We start from the raw sequence: 19,161 nt of genomic DNA, 5'->3' as shown, positions 1-19,161 counted from the left end.
TTCAATCTAAAACTCAAGTAAAGTCAACCATGCCACTGACTAATAGAGATAAAAGTGACCCATTTCTTTTCTTTCCAAGTTCTCAAAAGTCTCTCAACTATGAAAAGAGACAAAAACAAAACTCAACTCAGCAGCTTCTGTTGATTCTACATTTATACTGTTTTTGTCTTTTCATGTTTTTATTCTTCTTCTATCTAAAATTGAACTATAAAAAGAGCTTACAGATGAATATTAATCTCAACTTAGTCAAATGAGAGATTCTGAATAAACCATAACTCAGATTTTAAATATGGATCTCACAGTTCATGTGAAATCGTTTGGCTTCCCAACACTGATGCTCTCTTCTGCCAAGAACTCTGTAATGGCCTTCCTTTGCCATCCTTTGAAGCTCCTGTAATAAAGAAAACAAAACCTTCACTCATAATCCATTTTGAAGTATCAAACAATGTTAGGAGGAGAATGAATTCAGACTTTACTTTTGGTCAAGATGAGCCAAGATCTCGCCTCCGGGGAATGCTGCTTTAGTAGCTTCAAATGCTGCCTTAATTGATTGTCTCCAATTTCCACCAATTTGATTCTCTCCAGGATTTGGTTTGGTTTGAGTTGGCTCTTCCATTGGTAATGAGTATCCAGAAAGCAAATGGCCTACCCAAATATCTTCTTTCCTGATGAACGCAGAATTAAAACAATCAGACAAAGAACTGATTCAATGTTGTGATCGCACAAAGCAGATTTCTTGACGACAACTTACAAAACTATATCCATGTGACGAGGAGCATAATGTCCACCTCCAATCCCTAAAAGAACCTTCCTCTTTCCAGTTTCACTGTTCCACCAAAAACAATCCACATTAGTTTCAATCGATACTACATTTTTTCCTTATGTCGAGGTAACGGTCAAGCTACTATAGATATACCTGTTCCAGTTCCCCACTGCATCACCGCCTCCTAGACCAAGTCCTTCCCACATTAACTGAATCACCAAACACAATTGCTATTTACTAAATGGAACCACGCTTATAGATATTTGCAACAACATTAACGTATGCGCAGCTCATGAAGAAAAGATATAGACTAAAATCTACTGGCAAGTGATTGATACGTTTTGCTTATAGAAATGGATATGATAGATTATAGAACTGGAATTACAAAAGAACTGAGGATTTTGTTAATGGAGCTCCTCCCACTCCCCCTAAAAGACCTCACCAAATACCCGATAACCCTCTCTTATTCTCTCCGATCTTATATATAGCCATACTCAAGACATAACCTAAACTAACCATGGTTAAGTCTCACAACAAACCATGGTTAAGTTACTTATTATTATGCATTTTCACTGCTTCTATCAGTGATGAGCCTCAAAATTGTTGTAATTAGTCTTGTTAACACAATGATGACTATAAAGCAAACTTTAAAACCCCAAAGAGGTATTATATAATCCACATGAACCAAAACGAAACAAGAACAATGACCTTATTGTTTCAAAACTTTTTACACTTACAAGAGCCATGACTTGAGCTGCGTCTTGTCTCTTCCAGTATTCCTCTGTACTTCCTACATATACACAATAAGCAATGATTAATCAGAGCCTCGAATACTCAACAACCACGCTTTATCGCGTTAATCAATCTCAGAGATCAATTCAGACACATGAAAACGGCTATTTCAAGAAAGAATAGAGCTTTTCAACTCAGACAAAAGGAACAAAGCAGAGAGCTCTAACCAATCTCCAAGAACATCGTTGGCTTGTTAGTTATTGGTCCATGATGAGTGGCCTCCAATGTAATCTACATCCACACAAAGCAATTTGCATTCTCATCACCTTAAGCCAAACTTCAATTTCAATCACAAGCAAACTCATGAAGAGACACAAATACCTCAAACTCAGGAACTAAACCATGAGCTTCAGCCATTTTCTTCAAAAGACGAAACCATGGACCAATTCTAGGGTTTGGCAACGCCGCCCATCCAGGCTTCCCACCCTGAGGCGGTGATTCACCATCCTTTAGATGAAGCACTCCTACACTTACCAGCCAAAACATCCTTCAGAACAAAAATCATAAACCCAATTCGAAAGTTTGGATTTTTTACATACCAATCGGATGAACAGTTAAAGCAGGACGATTCGAAACGGCGGTGTGACGGCTGAGGAAGATGACTTCATCAATAACTTCACCTGTAGCTTCTTCCCAACGTAAATCGAGATCGTCTTCTTTAACTATAGATCCATCGTGTTGAATCACTCTCGCTTGCTTGTTTGTGAAACTCTTGATGTCCTGCAAAAAGAACATAATCAGACGACGGGATAAAGGTTGAGACTTTACCGGCGGAGAAAGATTGAAACTTTACCGGCGGCAAGGTAGGTCCGGCGGTCCAACCGGGCATGGCGAGAAGCGCCGCCGCGGGATTGATCGACGCAGGATCGGAGGTGGTGGCTACGATCAGTGTCACCATGTTTCGAGTTGTTACTGTAACGCGACAATTGGCGTTTAGCAGCGATTGGATAGGAGTTGTGTTTGCTCTGAATCTGTTGTTGTGCGTGTGGAGGAAGCGTATAACGTTTCGGCAGCTTATTTTCAAAATCATGAATTGAAAACTTTTTAGCTTTTTTAACTTTTGGAAAGGTGTTTTAAATAGATTTTACTTCTTTATTTTGTTTGGTCAACAAGCTAAAGCTATTACTCAGCTCGATTCGTAATCAAGTTTAAAGGAAGCAACTAAATATGAATTCTTGGTCTAGCCAAATAAACACTCAACTTTCTAGAATTTGCGAAAAAAAAATATATTTGGTCTACTCAAATAAACTCTCAATTTTTGTTTACTTTTAAATATAATAACAAACTTTTCGTTGACTTGCCAAATCAACACGCTGTTTATAAAGTTAACAAAAAATTTAAATGTCATTAACAACATGTTTACTGTCTAGACAAAATTTTTGAAACTAACAACACGTTTACTGTTGGGGTTAAATTATACAACATCGTTTTGAAATTCTTAATTTTTTAAAAAATGCATCATAAATACGTAAGGGAGGATTTTACTACTGAACCAATAACAACTTTCAAATATTAATGCAATATACTTGTTTTTATTATATGAGTATACGGAATTAAAAAAAGAGAAATCAGATTTTATCGACTTTACCCAAAATCAATCTTTCTCGTCCTGAGTACACAGATTTAAAAAAAGAGAAGAAGATCGTAAAGTCGATTTTTTATATGGTTTCAATCAAATTAATTTTCTTGAATTTCACCTACAATGTCCAAAATCTTATTCACAACATTCTTGGTGCCAATGAAAAACCATAGAAGAAAATGACTCAATCATTTTTCACGTTAAAAGAAAGAAAAAAAAAGTGACAAAATTGGGATTCCGATGGTGCTGCCCAGGATCGAACTGGAGACCTTTTGCGTGTAAGGCAAACGTGATAACCACTACACCACAGCACCTGATGTCATTTATGGTCTCATTTAATGTTTAAGTATAGACTAAAAGTATCACGCACAAAATAAACCCCTTCAACTTCGAGAGCGAGCATCGGAGAAAGCAGACAGATGTTGAGTTGTTCATCGGCGTTCCAAAGAGTAGCCTTTATGCTCATGGCTCCCAAATTAAAACCTCAGCGACTCCATCAAAGTATGTACCTTCCACACTCCTGCATTTATTTCATGATTTTGCATGTTAAGAATAGATTCGTAACTAAGGGTTTTGGGAATTTTTTTGTTTGTGTAGTTGCAGAGACTGGTGCTGAACAATTGGTTAAGAAAGCTAGGACGATGACTACTGAATCCTCCATGAAAGATGCTTTCTCTACCTACGCTGATTATCTTAATAACTTCGTAAGTGATATGTTTTCCTCTTTTTTCAAATTCTCCCTACAAATCTCGATGTTGTCTGGGTCTATAATGTTAAAAAGATTGAAACTTGCGTCATGGGATTGAGTATTTTAGGGAAGGTTTGTGAGGTAGACAGTCAAAGAAGTGATCTTTCTTATTGCAACTTTGATTCTTCTGTTATTTTGAGTCGAGGGTAGGTTTTGTGTATCGTCCTGTAGTGAATTTGGAACTTTGAGTCCTTGACTATGATGAAATTGAGTATAAAGGAGATTGCTTTTATCTTTGTAGAATGAGAAACGAGAAAGAGTGGTGAAGGCAAGTCGTGATATCACAATGAATAGTAAAAAAGTTATCTTTCAGGTTCACAGGTAAAAAAATACATCAAAGCCTCTGTTGTTTTGGTTTGGTGTTTATCAAAGATTCTGATTGTTTGTTTTTGGTTTTACAATGTTATGTTATGTGGCAGACTCAGTAAAGACAACAAAGAGGAAGTTTTGGAGAAAGCAGGGAAAGATTTGGAAGCTGTGAGGGATCAACATTTTGCCCGGCTAATGAGAGAGCTGCAAGGGACTGATTTTTGGAAGCTGAGACGAGCTTATTCCCCAGGGGTCTGTAAATATATATAGATCATTGTTCTTTTGAAAACCATTTTGGCTTATGATTTTGACTGATGTGTTTTGGTTTTGGGTTACTTTACAGGTGCAAGAATATGTTGAAGCTGCAACGTTTTATAAGTTCTGTTTGTCTGGGACGCTATGTACTCTCGATGATATTAATGCAACGCTTGTACCGCTTAGTGACCCTTCTTTAGAGCCGTTGCAGATCAATATCCTTGACTATATTCTTGGGGTATTTGAGGCTCTCTTGAATTATTATGGTTACTGTTAGGGATTTTTAGCTATAGCTTGGATTTCTAAGTTGTGTTTGATTATTGATTTTTATACTTGCACAGCTAGCTGATTTGACTGGAGAGCTAATGCGAATGGCGATTGGTCGAATATCAGATGGTGAAATCGAATTTGCGCAGCGGATTTGTCAGTTTGTTAGACAGATTCATAGGGAACTTATGCTAGTTGTGCCAAAGATGGATGACAGTTACGACATGAAGTCCAAGATGGAAGTGATGCTTCAGAGTGTGATCAAAATCGAGAACGGTATGCACACATTTCATATCCGCACATTTATAGGTACCAATCAATGTTGTTTTTGTAATTCTTTATTGTTTGTTTATTATCAGCTTGCTTTAGCGTTCACGTGAGAGGATCAGAGTATATTCCACTGCTTGGAGATGATGCGCCAACATCGTACTTATTGGGAGCTGCTGATATCGAATGATTTAAAGTGAGTGTTCATCTCTCAGGACCATTTCTAGTTATTAAGGTTGGTATGTTTGTGACGAGTAGAATCATTTTTAGTATGGACTATCTTCAGAGAATTTTAGCCACTTCTTTCTTTTGAGGAACTTCAAATCTCTCTGTTGCAAGACTTTGAAAAATGAATGGTTAGAACAAAGATGTAGAATTTTTCTGTTGTTGAATGGAAAGCTTATTATAAATTAATTACATTTGGAGCTAAAGTCTAATGAATCTAGCAATACTTTATCATTCAAGTGAAATAAGCTTTTCCCGATCTTTCGCAATCCAGAAAGTACATTTTTTTTGGTTCTTGTTGTTTGTTTGTGCTTAATGGGGAAAGACACAGATTCTTATCTTATTATAATTTGACATTTGCTAGGAGAAGCCATAAATATTCTTTTGGAGGAAAATAATTAAAGTAGAGAGATTGAGTTTTTTTTATAAAAAGTCTCCTATTTTAAGATATTCATAATCTAGTTATAAATAGAGTTATATGTGTTTGTAAGCATTCTGTGAAAACAACGTTATAATCTATGACAAAATCCAAAACCACTCTTTCAAAGTTATTGGCAGAAGCTAAATTTAGCCAAGAATGTGAGGAGTTGCTGTCTTCTCTTCCTAAAGACAGAAGCTTCTTTGCAGAGTATCTCTATCAATACCAAGGGTTTTGGTACCCACCAAATCTCTTAGAAGGTGTTCTATACAGCCAGAAGCATTTTCAGGCCAGAGATTCAGACATCATCCTCGTAAGCAGTCCTAAGTCAGGTGCAACTTGGTTGAAAGCGCTTGTCTTTGCTCTGATTCACAGACATGAATTCCTAACCCCTCTAGAATCCCATCCTCTGCTCGATAACAACCCGCATTCTCTCGTGTCCTTTATCGAAGGTTTCCAGTTTCACACTCAAGATACTTCTCCTAGGATCTTCTCCACACACGTTCCTCTGAGGTCACTCCCTGAGTCCATTAAGGACTCGTCCTGTAAAGTTGTGTACTGCTGCAGGAACCCAAAAGATGCTTTTGTCTCGCTTTGGCATTTCGTGAAAAGTCTGATGCTCAAGGAGATGGTTGGATGCACAATGGAGGAAATGGTCAGTGGGTTTTGCAGAGGCTCAAGTGTTTATGGACCCTTTTGGGATCATGCATTAGAGTACTGGAAAGAGAGCCAAGAAAACCCGGACAAGGTTCTGTTTGTTATGTATGAAGAGATGAGAGAGCAGCCTCGGGATTGGGTGATGCGGATGGCTGAGTTCTTGGGATGTTCTTTTACAGAAGAAGAGATAGATAACGGAGTTTTGGACAGTATCGTAAAGCTGTGTAGTCTTGAGAATCTGAGTAAATTGGAGGTTAATGAGAAAGGCAAGCTAGTGAATGGAATGGCGACTAAGGCATTTTTTAGGAACGGTTAGATTGCTGGATGGAGTGATACTTTAACTCCTTTATTAGCAGAGGAAATTGATAAAACCACTGACCAGAAATTAATTGGTTCTGGTTTTAGATTCTTTTGCTAAGAATCTGCTTTAGTTCAACTCATTTCTCAATGTATTGATTTAGACTTTAGTTGGTTTAACATGCATCAATACAACAAATAAGGTTGTTGAGTTATTGTAATTGACCGAACTGGTCTGTTGACAAATAAAACTGACTTAAAATTTTTTTTTATAAAGTTAATAGTAAAATATTACGTTATTTAAAAAAATATTTGACTAAATAAATAGTTTGGTGTTTATTTTTTGTAATAAATAATTTTGACTAAAAAGGACGTTATTAAGTTAAAAAACAAAATTCGGTGTTTATTTTAGAGTCTCCTTCTTTCATTTAGGCTATGAATGGCAATAAGTTTTTCATTGGTTTTTAGTTTTTAGATTTTGGTTTTTGGATTTTTGTTTTTAAATTTTTGGTTTTTGGTTTTTGCTGTATATTTAAAAATTAATAAATTAAAAAGTCAAAAATAAAAATTTACGCTGGAAAAAAAGTTTTTTTCACAAAATCTCAAATTTATGGTTTTTAGTTTTTCTTTGAAATTTAGAAAAACCACTTAAAAACTAGTTTTCCTAATCTTTAGGGAATCCAATTTTTGAAAATCTTGAATGGTAAAGAAATAGATTTTCAAAAAATCAAAAACCAAAATCAACTTAAAAACTAGTTACCATTCAAGGCCTTATTTTAGAGTCTCCTTCTTTCACGTGAATGATGTGTTTTGATTTTTGAGTGTGATCATTCCACCGAAAATAATATCTTGTTTATTTTAGAGTCTCCTTCTTTCATTTCACGATTTTTGTTGAAGACAAAGTGAAGATCACCTTTCATTGGTTGAAAGCACTGTTTTAGAAATTGATGTCGAACGGTTAGGATGGATCTAACGCTTTACCAAAAAAGTGAAGATTAAATGAGAATTAATTAGGGACTAGTTTTAAAGTTATTTTATTAAATTAGTAATAATATATATATATAGTACTAAATATACGTATAATTCTGTTTATGTTAAAAAAAAAATATTAAATAAAATATAAAACTATAGTATTGTTTTTAAAGTTATGATAAAAAAATAACTTTAAAAAAAAATTTATGATTTTCATTAAAAATTTGTATATTATTTATTGTAAAACATCATAAAATCTTAATTTAAATGTCTAAATATATAGAAAAATACATATTGGATTTATATTTGGCTCCAAAAATAATCAATACAAAATTATGTGGAAAGCCAAATATAAATATATAAAATTATGTGGAAAATAATCAGATTAGAAAGATTATAATTAGATTAGACATGTATAATTGGATAATAAATGATAGGTGGAAATTAGTACTTAATCAAGATGGAGAGAATGGACTTACCGATTTTTCAAAGCCGGGAATTTTTTAAACAGGGTCTTTGAACGAAGTCTTTTGAAGATAAAATATTTATCTCAATCAATGATGGAAATTTGTGTGGCATAAGATCCACCCATGATTAAAACACGTGGAAAAAAAACACGTGCAAAAGCCCTAAAGACTTGTCTATGAAATAAGCATACATATGTAAACTTGTGAAGCCGAATGATTCAAAGCATCCAAAAAAAAAAACTCTTAATTGAAAGCATTATAAAACAACAAAAGCTTTATCCTCATACTTGCAACAATTTTCAAGATTTGATTGATCTCTTAACAATGTCATCATCAGTTCATGCATTCTTGGGAGATAAGCTGCTGACACAAGAAACAAGAGATCTGATCTCTTCTCTTCCAAGAGAGAAAGGTTGGTTAGGGAGTGAACTGTATCAATTCCAAGGATATTGGCACACACAAGCTCTGTTACAAGGACTCTTGACTTGTCAAAAACGCTTTGAAGCCAAAGATTCCGACATTATCCTCATCACCAGTCCTAAATCAGGTACCACTTGGTTAAAAGCTCTTGTCTTTTCTCTCGTTAACCGACACAAGTTTCCAGTTCCTTCTTCTGGTAATCATCCTCTTCTGTTTACCAATCCGCACCTTCTCCTGCCCTTCTTGGAAGGAGTTTACTACGTATCCCCAGAATTCGATTTCACCGGGTTGCCTTTTCCAAGACTGATGAATACGCACATATCGCATCGTTCGCTGCCCGAATCCGTTAAGAGCTCGTCTTGTAAGATTGTATAGTGTTGTAGGAACCCTAAGGACATGTTTGTGTCCTTTTGGCATTTTGGGAAAACGCTAACTCGTGAGGAAACCACAGACACAGAGTATCCGATTGAAAAAGCAGTAGAAGCGTTTTGCAATGGGAAGTCTATGAGTGGACCCTTTTGGGATCATATATTAGAGTATTGGTATGCAAGCCGCGAGAATCCAAATAAGGTATTTTTTGTAACTTATGAGGAGCTCAAGAAGCAGCCCGGAGTTGTGATTAGGCGACTCGCTGAGTTCTTGGGATGTGGTTTCTGACGAAGAAAAAGTGCAAGGAAAAGTAGAGGAGATTGTGAACTTGTGTAGTTTTGAGAGTTTAAGTAATTTAGAAGTTAATAGACAAGGGAAACTACCAAATGGAACAGAGTCGAAAACTTTCTTTAGAAAAGGAGAGATTGGAGGATGGAGAGATACTTTGAGTGAGTCCTTGGCAGCGGAAATTGATCGAACCATTGAAGAGAAGTTTCATGGTTCTGGTCTGAAATTTTCTTCTTGAATCAATCTTTTAAACTTGTTCTTGTTCAATTGTTTTCTTGAATGCTGTAAGTTTTTGTTGTTCGGTGTCAATGTTTTCCTTCTTGTTGTTGTTTGGTGTCAATGTTTTCTAGTTGTTGTTTTTTGTATGAATAAAATGAATCGTGTGTGTGTGTGTGTTTGTCTTTTACCTACCATTTTAGTTCGGATTATGCTATTCTTGTAAAGTGGTATTTACATTTTCTTTAATATATGGAAAATAAACGTTAGTAAGCCTATAAATAGTCTCACTCCTTTATATGCTCTAAGACCAAGAACATATAATTTACCGAAGTGTTTACAATACACTTTTAGAATCCACAATATGTTTAGCCAATAGACTCCCTTGTACTCTATCCGCCACTCGATATAACCGAAACCAAGATTTAAAGGTTTAATAATCAAATTATTGAAATCTCAAACCGAATCCGCTTGGTTTATATTTCACGATCTCATTATGGATTTTTGCCATGTATGGAGTGAAATGATTTTTCCAATCTACGACATAATCAGTAAATCACTCAAATTATGATATTGAATGCAAAACCTAAACAATAATTTCGTAAAATAAATAGCTGCTGGACTCACTTCCTTGGAAAATATCAAAAGACAAAGACTGTTGAAGATAAGATAAATTACATATGTAAATTTGTAAGGCCGAATTATTCAAAGCGTCAAAAAAAAAACTCATACATCTTCACCTTTTTTTAACACAAAGCGGTTTAAAACTATACAAATTTATTCAGCAAAAATAATTTAATCAATAATGAAATGTTTGTATTTAATACAGAAGGTTAGTTTTAAAGATTGAATTGAAATTGTTGATCAAAAAAAAAAAAAAAAATCGAAATTCTGAAATCGCTCATGCAACTCGCAAGTCATGTCATGTTGGTTTCTCTTTTTGACTAGTTATATTAAGACATTAAGAGTCGTGATTCTCCTTCTTTCATTTTTATACTATTCTACGTGCTCTTCAAGTAAATGATGTGTTGACCACTCCACCCAAAATAATATATTTGGACCAAAACAGAAATTGGAAGTATTGTCCGATTTACTTGTAGAGCAAACTTCTCATACATGTATAAAAGCACATAAGCATTATCCTCATAGATGCAATAGAGTTTAAGAAATAACTCTAAACAATGTCATCATCATCAGTTCCTGCTTACTTGGGAGATGAAGATCTGACTCAAGAAACAAGAGATCTTATCTCTTCTCTTCCAAAGGAAAAAGGTTGGTTAGTGAGTGAAATGTATCAATACCAAGGACGTTGGAACACACAAGCTCTGTTGCAAGGAATCTTGATCTGTCAAAAACGCTTTGAAGCCAAAGATTCCGACATTATCCTCGTCACTAATCCTAAATCAGGTACCACTTGGTTAAAAGCTCTTGTCTTTGCTCTCCTTAACCGACACAAGTTTCCAGTTTCTTCTTCTGGTAACCATCCTCTTCTGGTTACCAATCCGCACCTTCTCGTGCCATTCTTGGAAGGAGTTTACTATGAATCCCCAGATTCCGATTTCTCCGGGTTGCCTTCTCCAAGACTCATGAACACGCACATTTCGCATCTTTCACTACCGGAATCTGTTAAGAGCTCGTCTTGTAAGATTGTGTATTGTTGTAGGAACCCTAAGGACATGTTTGTGTCCTTATGGCATTTTGGAAAGAAGCTAGCTCCTGAAGAAACCGCAGCTTATCCGATCGAAAAAGCGGTTGAAGCGTTTTGTGAAGGGAAGTTTATAGGTGGACCCTTTTGGGATCATATATTGGAGTACTGGTACGCAAGCCGCGAGAATCCGAACAAGGTCTTGTTTGTTACTTACGAGGACCTCAAGAAGCAGACCGGAACTGAGATGAAGCGAATCGCTGAGTTCTTGGGATGTGGTTTTATTGAAGAAGAAGAAGTGAGAGAGATTGTGAAGTTGTGTAGTTTTGAGAGTTTAAGTAATTTGGAAGTTAATAGACATGGGAAACTACCAAATGGAATGGAGACTAAAACTTTCTTTAGAAAAGGAGAGATTGGAGGATGGAGAGATACTTTGAGTGAGTCCTTGGCAGCGGAAATTGATCGAACCATCGAAGAGAAGTTTCATGGTTCTGGTCTGATCTTTTCTTCTTGAATCGATCTTTTAAACTTATTATAATGTTTTTGTTGTGCTTAAGTTATGTTTTTGTTGTGCTTATTATAATGTTTTGTTTGTGTTTGTTGTTTTTCTTTTATGAATAAAATAAATCATGTATTCATGTTTGTGTTTTCTTTATATATAAATTAAATTTGTTTTTTTTTGTCGCACCCCATCACTGTTAGATTCGGATTAGGACACGGCACATGCACTGTTAGTAGTAATTAGTATACTCGTCAGCTACAGGTTGGAGTCAATTTTATCAATCTTGTATAAAGTTCTATTTTATTCCAACTAGCTAGTTGTAGAGAGAGCCATGCCTTCCCTTTGGACAAATGCCCAAAGCTACCAAAAAAACAAAACTAAAATTCTAGACCATATTTTTATACAAAAAAATAAGCTTATTAACTGAATATAATATATTTTATTGATATATCTATATTTTACCTCTGCTTGCTTAACATGTATTTGTCATGCATTTAGCTAGTATAACTAGTTGTTTTGCATCATTTTCTAGCATTTATCATACACTATGCATGTTTAGGTAGTTCTTGCATCATCTTTGCATACATTGTGCATTTTGAAGTATTTTAGGTATCCAGGAGATGTCGGAAACACAACCGTTCGAGCCCCAGTCGAGCCACCAACCGAGCCATGATGAGATTGCATTCCACTCGACGCGCACTGACTCGATCACATATGTCAGGAAGGAAGACGCTTGGTCTCACACGCTTCGAGAGATTCCCAAACCGACTATTTACCTTGTCGTTTTATGTTTTAGGACTTTCCATATTGGACTATATATACATTTTGTTAAGTCTTTGCCGAGACATCTTTTATCTCGTTTTGTTCTTTTTCTTAAGGTTTTACCTAGCCACGAAAAACGCTTGAGACTTTGTAATCCAGATAGTTTTGATTTTATTGAGTTTTTGCATTGGATTTCTTATACAAAGTTGTTCATCTCATTTTTGTCTATCCGTTCATGCTTGAATCAATGTTTTCTGAGTTTGTATCGTTGATGATGATTTCTAGATCCGAGTAGTGTGACAGTTCTTGAGGATGTGATAGATTAGGTGGAGGATTTTAGTATGTAGGGTGTTTAAGCTTAGATTCGTATGATTCCCTTCTGGACTAGAGTTTGAATTACTAGTTTCTCTCTGATCAATTGGTACTAGGTCTTAGACATTTCCGCACCCAAAATGTGTTTGATGAAATGTCTGACTAACTAGTGCCAGAGACTTACATTCCTAGCCTAAGAGATTAGTTTTCTAGGATGTTTGTTGACGTGAATGAAGTTGTTTGTCATGCCTGCTTGATCATGTTTCTCTAGCCAGAGCTAGGTTTGGAAGTGGTTGAGTCTGAGTAGCTTCTATCAAGAGATTGGATTAGCTAAGTCGTGATGTTCATTGTTTAGGGATAGTTTGCTTGTGGCATGTTAAACACTCTGTAGACTAGGATACTCCACCGACTTCAATTACTCTCATCCTTAGGACTTCTATCTTTTGATTGATATTACATTACTGAGACTGTTTCGGTTCTTGTTATCTAGTTCATGCTTAGAATCTTTTTCGGTTTCACTTATTCTTGTTCACTTCTTGTCATACATTTTCGTTTCTAGTTCTGTGACTCATTTCCGTTTTGCATTCTGATCACTCTAGGATTGTTAGACATAAAACCACTCTTGAATTGGGTTGACTTGTGATTTCTTGATTGCATCTCAATTGTTAGTAAAGTTTCCCAACTGGATTGACACTTTAAGTACTACAACTGCATAAGTTTAGTTGAGACATGCTAGGATAATGACACAAAAACTCTAGTATCATTTCTATAATGAAAAATTTTCACTAAAAATTATATTCTTAAAAATGCTATAAATTTTATTGAGATTTTCTTATCTTGAAAATAAATTCATTACTAATATATAACAACAAAGTCCAAAAAAATATTAAAACAAAAACAACTAAAAGTAGTACATCTGGAAAATTAGTATAGGACATTTTGAGATAACAAAAATTATTTTAGTTTTATATTTAAATTATTGGTTTTAATTACTTACATTTATTTTTATTTAGTGTTAAAATAATTTTCTAATAAATATTACAAAATATATTTTAAAAAAAAATTGAAAAAGATGAAAAAAAAAACGGAATGTGGAAGGCGATTTGGCATCTCTCTTGGTGGTTGAATCTCGTCTCTCCGGAGACGGTTACTGGCAGTTTCGTCGACGCTGTGGGGATATCCCCTCTCTGCAATCGTGCGACGGTTATCTCCACAAAGTGGTTTCTTCTTCGTGATGCACTTTTGACGGTTTCCATGAAGAATTTATTCTATAAATACTGATCCTCTGACTGGTGTTGTTTCCATCTCTCTGCTTTGTTTACTTCTGCGCTTCTCTTCTTCTACCACTTTTGCTCAACACTCCAAAGAATGGCTGACAATTTACGAAGAGCAGTTCAAGATATCAACCTAGGCGCTGATGATGCCCCTCTGGCAATACCGGAAGTTGTGGTGGCCAATGCAGCGGCGGAAAACCGATTCATTCTCATCGGTCGTCCAGTCATGCCTCGTCTTCAAAATGTGTGTTCAATCATTGCATCCATGCCAATAATTTTGGGTCAGGCCGGCATCGTCCATGGCCGTATCGTTGGTGGTAATCACTTCCAATTCATCTTTCCCACTAAAGGTGAAATGGAGTTGGTTCTTCGGCGTGGTCCTTGGTCGTTTAATGATCGTATGTTGATCCTCCAACGCTGGCATCCAAATGACAATCCGCCTCTCATTGACTTTATCTCGTTCTGGGTGCAAATCCGAGGAATACCCTTTCAACTTCTTAACCTTGAAGTAATCTCCTACATTGGACGTGCTATTGGTACTCTGCTGGATGTTGATTATGATGCAGAGGCTGCTGCAAGAGTTGAATTCGTTCGTGTCCAAATCCACTGGGACATCCAACTCCCACTCCGCTTCCAGAGGCAAATTCAGTTCCAACAAGGTGTCAATACACTGCTGCGCTTCCGCTTTGAACGTCTCAGAGGCTTTTGCGAGGTTTGTGGTATGCTTACTCATGATACCGGTGCTTGCATCCTGCAAAATGGAGGTGAAGAACACGTTGATGATCCTGATGAAGATGAAGATCCTGGCCATCCCGAGAACATTGCTAACCATGGTGTTGTCATTCGTGAACTGGCAAAGGACGATCCAATCTCTGTCGCTGCCCAAGTGATACTTATCCCGGATGTTCGCACACCAGAGGAACCACTTGGAGACAATCCTATCAACAATCCTATTGACAATCCTATCAATCATAACACAATGCGTGGTGAGACTGATACTGATATGAATGCTAGAGGCAAACGTAAGAGGGATGACATCAATGATCCTTCTGCAAGGATTGAGGGCTCCAAAGCTATGGTCTATGAAGTCGGTGAAGGTAGCTACTCCGGGGAGATCTGCATTCCCCATGATCTTGACAGAGGCGCGATGGGCCCTATACCACCACCTTCTCCATGAGGACAGCCGCTTGGAACTGTAGAGGACTAGGCAATGACCTCGCAATTCGACGTCTAAAGGAGATTAAGAAGACTTTCTCTCCAGGCATCATTTGCCTCTTTGAAAGAAAACAAGGAGATGACACTGTTAGAGATGTAGGTGCTGAACTAGGATACGATCGTGTTGTAATAGTGCCTCATACTGGTTTAGGTGGTGGAGTAGCTTTATTCTAGAATAGCAATATCTCTGTTTCCGTTCTGTATCAGTCCCCAAACCTTGTAGATACTCATGTTTAAATTAATGGATTTGGTTTTTACTTGTCTTGTGTCTACGGTAATCCAAATCAATCTTTAAGACACTTGGTTTGGGAAAGATTAGAATGGATTGCAATGAGTAGGAATGGTCCATGGATGTCTATTGGCGACTTCAGCGAAATCAAGAACAACTCAGAGAAAAGAGGAGGACCCTCACGTCCTGAGAGCTCGTTCACTGACTTTAGAAGAATGATACAAGTCTGTGATTTTCAAGATTTAAAACATACTAGGGATCCATTCTCCTGGATGGGAAAAAGATACAGTCATGATGTTGCTTGTTGCTTAGACTGGACAATGGTGAATTCCAAATGGATAGCAAAATTTCCAGCCTCTCAAGCTGAGTTTTTGGAGCTCATTGAATCAGACCATAGACCGGTCATCACCACCATTACTAATGATTTCTCCCCTCGCAAAGGACATTTCTACTTTGATTCACGTATGGTAAACAGAGAAGGTTTAGCGATGCTGTATCTAAAGGTTGGACAATCCGAAGATCAGGTCAAGCGATGTGTCTCAGCTCCCGTTTGCGTGAATGTAGAAGATCCATATCCATTTGGAAAAAAGCAAACAGAACAAATGCTCAAGAAGAAATAGGCATTTTAAAGAAGTTAATTGATCAAGTTCATTCTAATGGTTCTACTACACAACACATCCGAGATCTCAGAAGCAAGCTTAGTTGTGCTTATCATAGCGAAGAAGAGTTTTGGAGAATAAAGAGTCGTAAGACCTGGTTATCAAGTGGTGATCGTAACACAAGATACTTTTTTGCCACTGCAAAAAGTCATACATCTTGGAATAAACTATACTCCATACTGGATGATGAGAGCCATGAGCATCATGGTGACAGTCAGATGGGAAAGGTTGCAGAAACTTATTTCACCAATTTATTCAAAAATGAATTGTATGTCCAAAACAATCACTACCATGTTTTCCGGGACTTCCAACAGCGAGTCACAACAGAGATGAATGAAGACCTAGTGAAGCCTGTAACTGAAGAAGAAATCAAAGTTGCCGTGTTTGCCATTGGAGCAACTAAAGCCCCGGGTCCAGATGGTTTCACAGGAGCTTTTTACCAAAACTATTGGGAAACAACAAAAGAAGCAGTAATTCAGGAAGTTTGTAGCTTCTTTGATCAAGGTGTTTCCGACAAAGCTCTAAACCACACAAACATCTGTCTAATTCCAAAGACTACTGATGTGAGGCATATGAGTGAATTTCGTCCAATTGCATTGTGCAACGTTAGCTATAAGATAATCTCCATAGTGTTGGTTGGAAGACTACAACAACATCTGCATCGCATCATCTCTGAAGAACAAGCCTCTTTCATCCCAGAAAGAAACATTACAGACAATGTCCTTATAGCACATGAACTCATCCATACGCTTAAAGTTAAAAGACGCTGTGCAAACTCTTATATGGCGATAAAAACTGATATTACGAAGGCATATGACTGTTTGGAGTGGGACTTTCTGCAGGAAACGATGTTTAAATTTGGCTTCGATCCCAAATGGGTGCAATGGATAATGACCTAAGTTAGGACACCAACATTCTCAGTCAACATCAACGGTAATCCCCAAGGTTTTATCCAGCCGGAACGTGGTATAAGGCAAGGTGATCCACTCTCACCTTACTTATTTATCCTATATGCTGAAGTCTTAAGTCACATGGTGAAGTGAGCAGAAGCACAAGGCACAATCAAAGGAATCAAGATAAGTAATGCTAGTCCTTCAGTGAGCCATTTACTCTTTACAAATGATTCCTTGTTTTTCCAGTCAAGCAAATATAAGATCATGCACAACTATAAAGGATATCCTCACACAATATGAAAGAGCTTCTGATCAGCAAATCAACACAAAAAAGTCTGCCCTAACCTTTGGAAAGCGAGTTCCTGCCACAACCAAAACGCAGATTCGACGGGTTCTACAGATTCACAATGACGGTGGATGCGGTAAATACTTGGGGCTCTCTGAGCAGTTTGGTAGGAAAAAGAAAGAGATGTTTCAATATATTATGGAGAAATTCAAAAACAAAGCAAAAGGATGGAGTAATAAGTTCTTATCTCAAGGCGGTAAAAAGATTTTATTGAAAGCAATAGCCCTTGCAATGCCTGTTTATACAATGAACTGTTTCAAGATTCCAAAAGGGATATGCGAAGAGATAGAAAAGATTATAGCAAACTTCTGGTGAAACACTCAACAAACTGGTAATGGAGTTCATTGGATAGCTTGGGATCGACTGAAGTATATGAAAAAAGAAGGTGGCCTCAGTTTTAGAGATATAGAGCGCTTTAATGATGCTCTACTTGCCAAACAAGCATGGAGAATAATACAACACCCAACCAGTCTTCTATCACGTATTCTCAAAGGCAAATACTTCTCAGACTCAAATATTCTCGAAGCTTCAAGAGGAACTCAACCTTTATTTGGTTGGCAATCAATTCTTCATGGTCGTGACCTCTTAAAAAAAGGCATGCGATTTACAGTTGGCGACGTCACTGCATTAAAACATGGACTGTTCCTTGGCTCCCAGTCCATCCACCACGGTCACCTCGGCAAGCAATAGAGCATCAATATGATACTCTCACTGTCGATAGTCTTCTGCTCCCAGATAGAAGCAATTGGAATGAAAGGCTAATACGGGAAAGAGTTCATCGAGATGATATCAATCACATTCTGAGAATCAAAGTAAGCCATTGACAGCATCAAGACTATCTAGGATTGCACTACACTGAGAATGGAATTTATTCTGTTAAGTCTGACTACTGGTTTGCTACTCATCTTCCTAATCAAGAATTCCATATCAGACCTCCATACGGAAACCTACAAACAAAAACATAAATCTGGAAAACAAAACTCCCGCCAAAGTTCAAACATTTCTTGTAGCGATTATCATCAAGAGCGTTAGCTACAAGAGCTGAGTTAGAGTGAAGACATATCTCTACAAACTCTTTCTGCAAACGTTGTGTCTTTGAAGTTGAAACGCCTGAACATCTGTTCTTTACCTGTCCTCATTCGATGCAGATTTGGCGTGGTTCACATCTTCCAATTAGAGGTATTCTCAACTTGAATGAATCCATTGATACCAAGATTAAAACAATTTTAGAGTTTCATAAACAGAGGAGGATATATGATAGACTTTTCATACTTCCATTTTGGATTCTATGGAAAATCTGGACAAGTCGCAACAAACTCACATTCCAGAAGATCAACCACAGTTGGCAAAGAGTCCTAAGAGAAGCGAAACAAGAGTCTGATGAATGGTTAGATATTCTTCCTCCAATTACAGAGCACATATGCCGAGACTCAAACAATACATGTAATAGCAGAGGAGACAGAGCTAACTGGATAAAACCACCTCCTGCGCTGGGTTAAATGTAACTACGATGGTAGTTTTATCAATGGTGACACCCAAGCTACATCAGATTGGTTAATTCGTGATGATCAAGGCCATTTTAAAGAAGCAGGTCAAGCCACTGGTCTCTTTGTTATGTCCGCTATTGAAGCTGAATGTCAAATTCTAATTTACGCAATGCAACAAGCATGGCGTAGCGGACACACAAGCATAATATTTGAGGGTGACTGTCAATCGCTGATCAATGCAATCAACAAACGATCCCTACGTTTTGTTCTCTACAACTGGCTACAAAAAATACAAGGTTGGACAACAAGATTTGAAAACATAATCTTCCGCTGGACGTCACGTCTTTCAAACAAATTAGCATATAAACTGACCAAAGACCAAAGGAATAGAAGATCTCATTTAACTATCTATCATTCTGTATCCCTATGTATCATGTCTAATGTAAACAATGCTTTTGTTAATTGTTAATATAAATGTAGTTCAAGGGTTAAAAAAAAAAAAAAAAAAAAAAAAAAAAAAAAAAAAAA

The 19,161-nt window shown here is 36.8% G+C and overlaps 5 protein-coding genes, 1 non-coding gene and 1 pseudogene across 6 annotated transcripts; 5 read left to right on the top strand and 2 right to left on the bottom strand.

Moving 5' to 3' along the window:
• Window positions 44-2,605, bottom strand: LOC104779701 (D-aminoacyl-tRNA deacylase). The gene is made up of 9 exons (XM_010504099.2): window positions 2,349-2,605; window positions 2,095-2,275; window positions 1,877-2,019; window positions 1,723-1,786; window positions 1,501-1,553; window positions 917-972; window positions 752-826; window positions 477-665; window positions 44-391 (listed from the first exon to the last, which is right to left on the bottom strand). Exons 1-9 carry the CDS (start codon window positions 2,583-2,585, stop codon window positions 304-306), a joined length of 1,086 nt encoding a protein of 361 aa, XP_010502401.1. The 5' UTR covers window positions 2,586-2,605; the 3' UTR covers window positions 44-303.
• TRNAV-UAC lies at window positions 3,376-3,448 on the bottom strand. Its single transcript has one exon. It is a non-coding gene; the product is annotated as a tRNA-Val (tRNA).
• On the top strand, window positions 3,516-5,397 carry LOC104779700 (translin-associated protein X-like). Its single transcript, XM_010504098.2, has 7 exons — window positions 3,516-3,635; window positions 3,732-3,838; window positions 4,124-4,203; window positions 4,302-4,443; window positions 4,535-4,684; window positions 4,788-4,989; window positions 5,073-5,397. Exons 1-7 carry the CDS (start codon window positions 3,554-3,556, stop codon window positions 5,168-5,170), a joined length of 861 nt encoding a protein of 286 aa, XP_010502400.1. The 5' UTR covers window positions 3,516-3,553; the 3' UTR covers window positions 5,171-5,397.
• On the top strand, window positions 5,402-6,818 carry LOC104779698 (cytosolic sulfotransferase 13-like). The gene has a single exon (XM_019244501.1). It carries the CDS (start codon window positions 5,724-5,726, stop codon window positions 6,594-6,596), a length of 873 nt encoding a protein of 290 aa, XP_019100046.1. The 5' UTR covers window positions 5,402-5,723; the 3' UTR covers window positions 6,597-6,818.
• Window positions 8,099-10,138, top strand: LOC104783500 (annotated as a pseudogene).
• Window positions 10,452-11,524, top strand: LOC104779697 (cytosolic sulfotransferase 12-like). The gene has a single exon (XM_010504096.1). The coding sequence runs from the start codon at window positions 10,491-10,493 to the stop codon at window positions 11,466-11,468; it is 978 nt and encodes a 325-aa protein (XP_010502398.1). The 5' UTR covers window positions 10,452-10,490; the 3' UTR covers window positions 11,469-11,524.
• On the top strand, window positions 15,350-15,868 carry LOC104783499. Its single transcript, XM_010508647.1, has one exon. It carries the CDS (start codon window positions 15,350-15,352, stop codon window positions 15,866-15,868), a length of 519 nt encoding a protein of 172 aa, XP_010506949.1.

Source organism: Camelina sativa, chromosome 4 (assembly GCF_000633955.1).
Source record: "Camelina sativa cultivar DH55 chromosome 4, Cs, whole genome shotgun sequence".
NCBI classification, from domain to species: Eukaryota; Viridiplantae; Streptophyta; class Magnoliopsida; order Brassicales; family Brassicaceae; genus Camelina; species Camelina sativa.
This window is presented reverse-complemented; position numbering and strand designations above follow the sequence as displayed.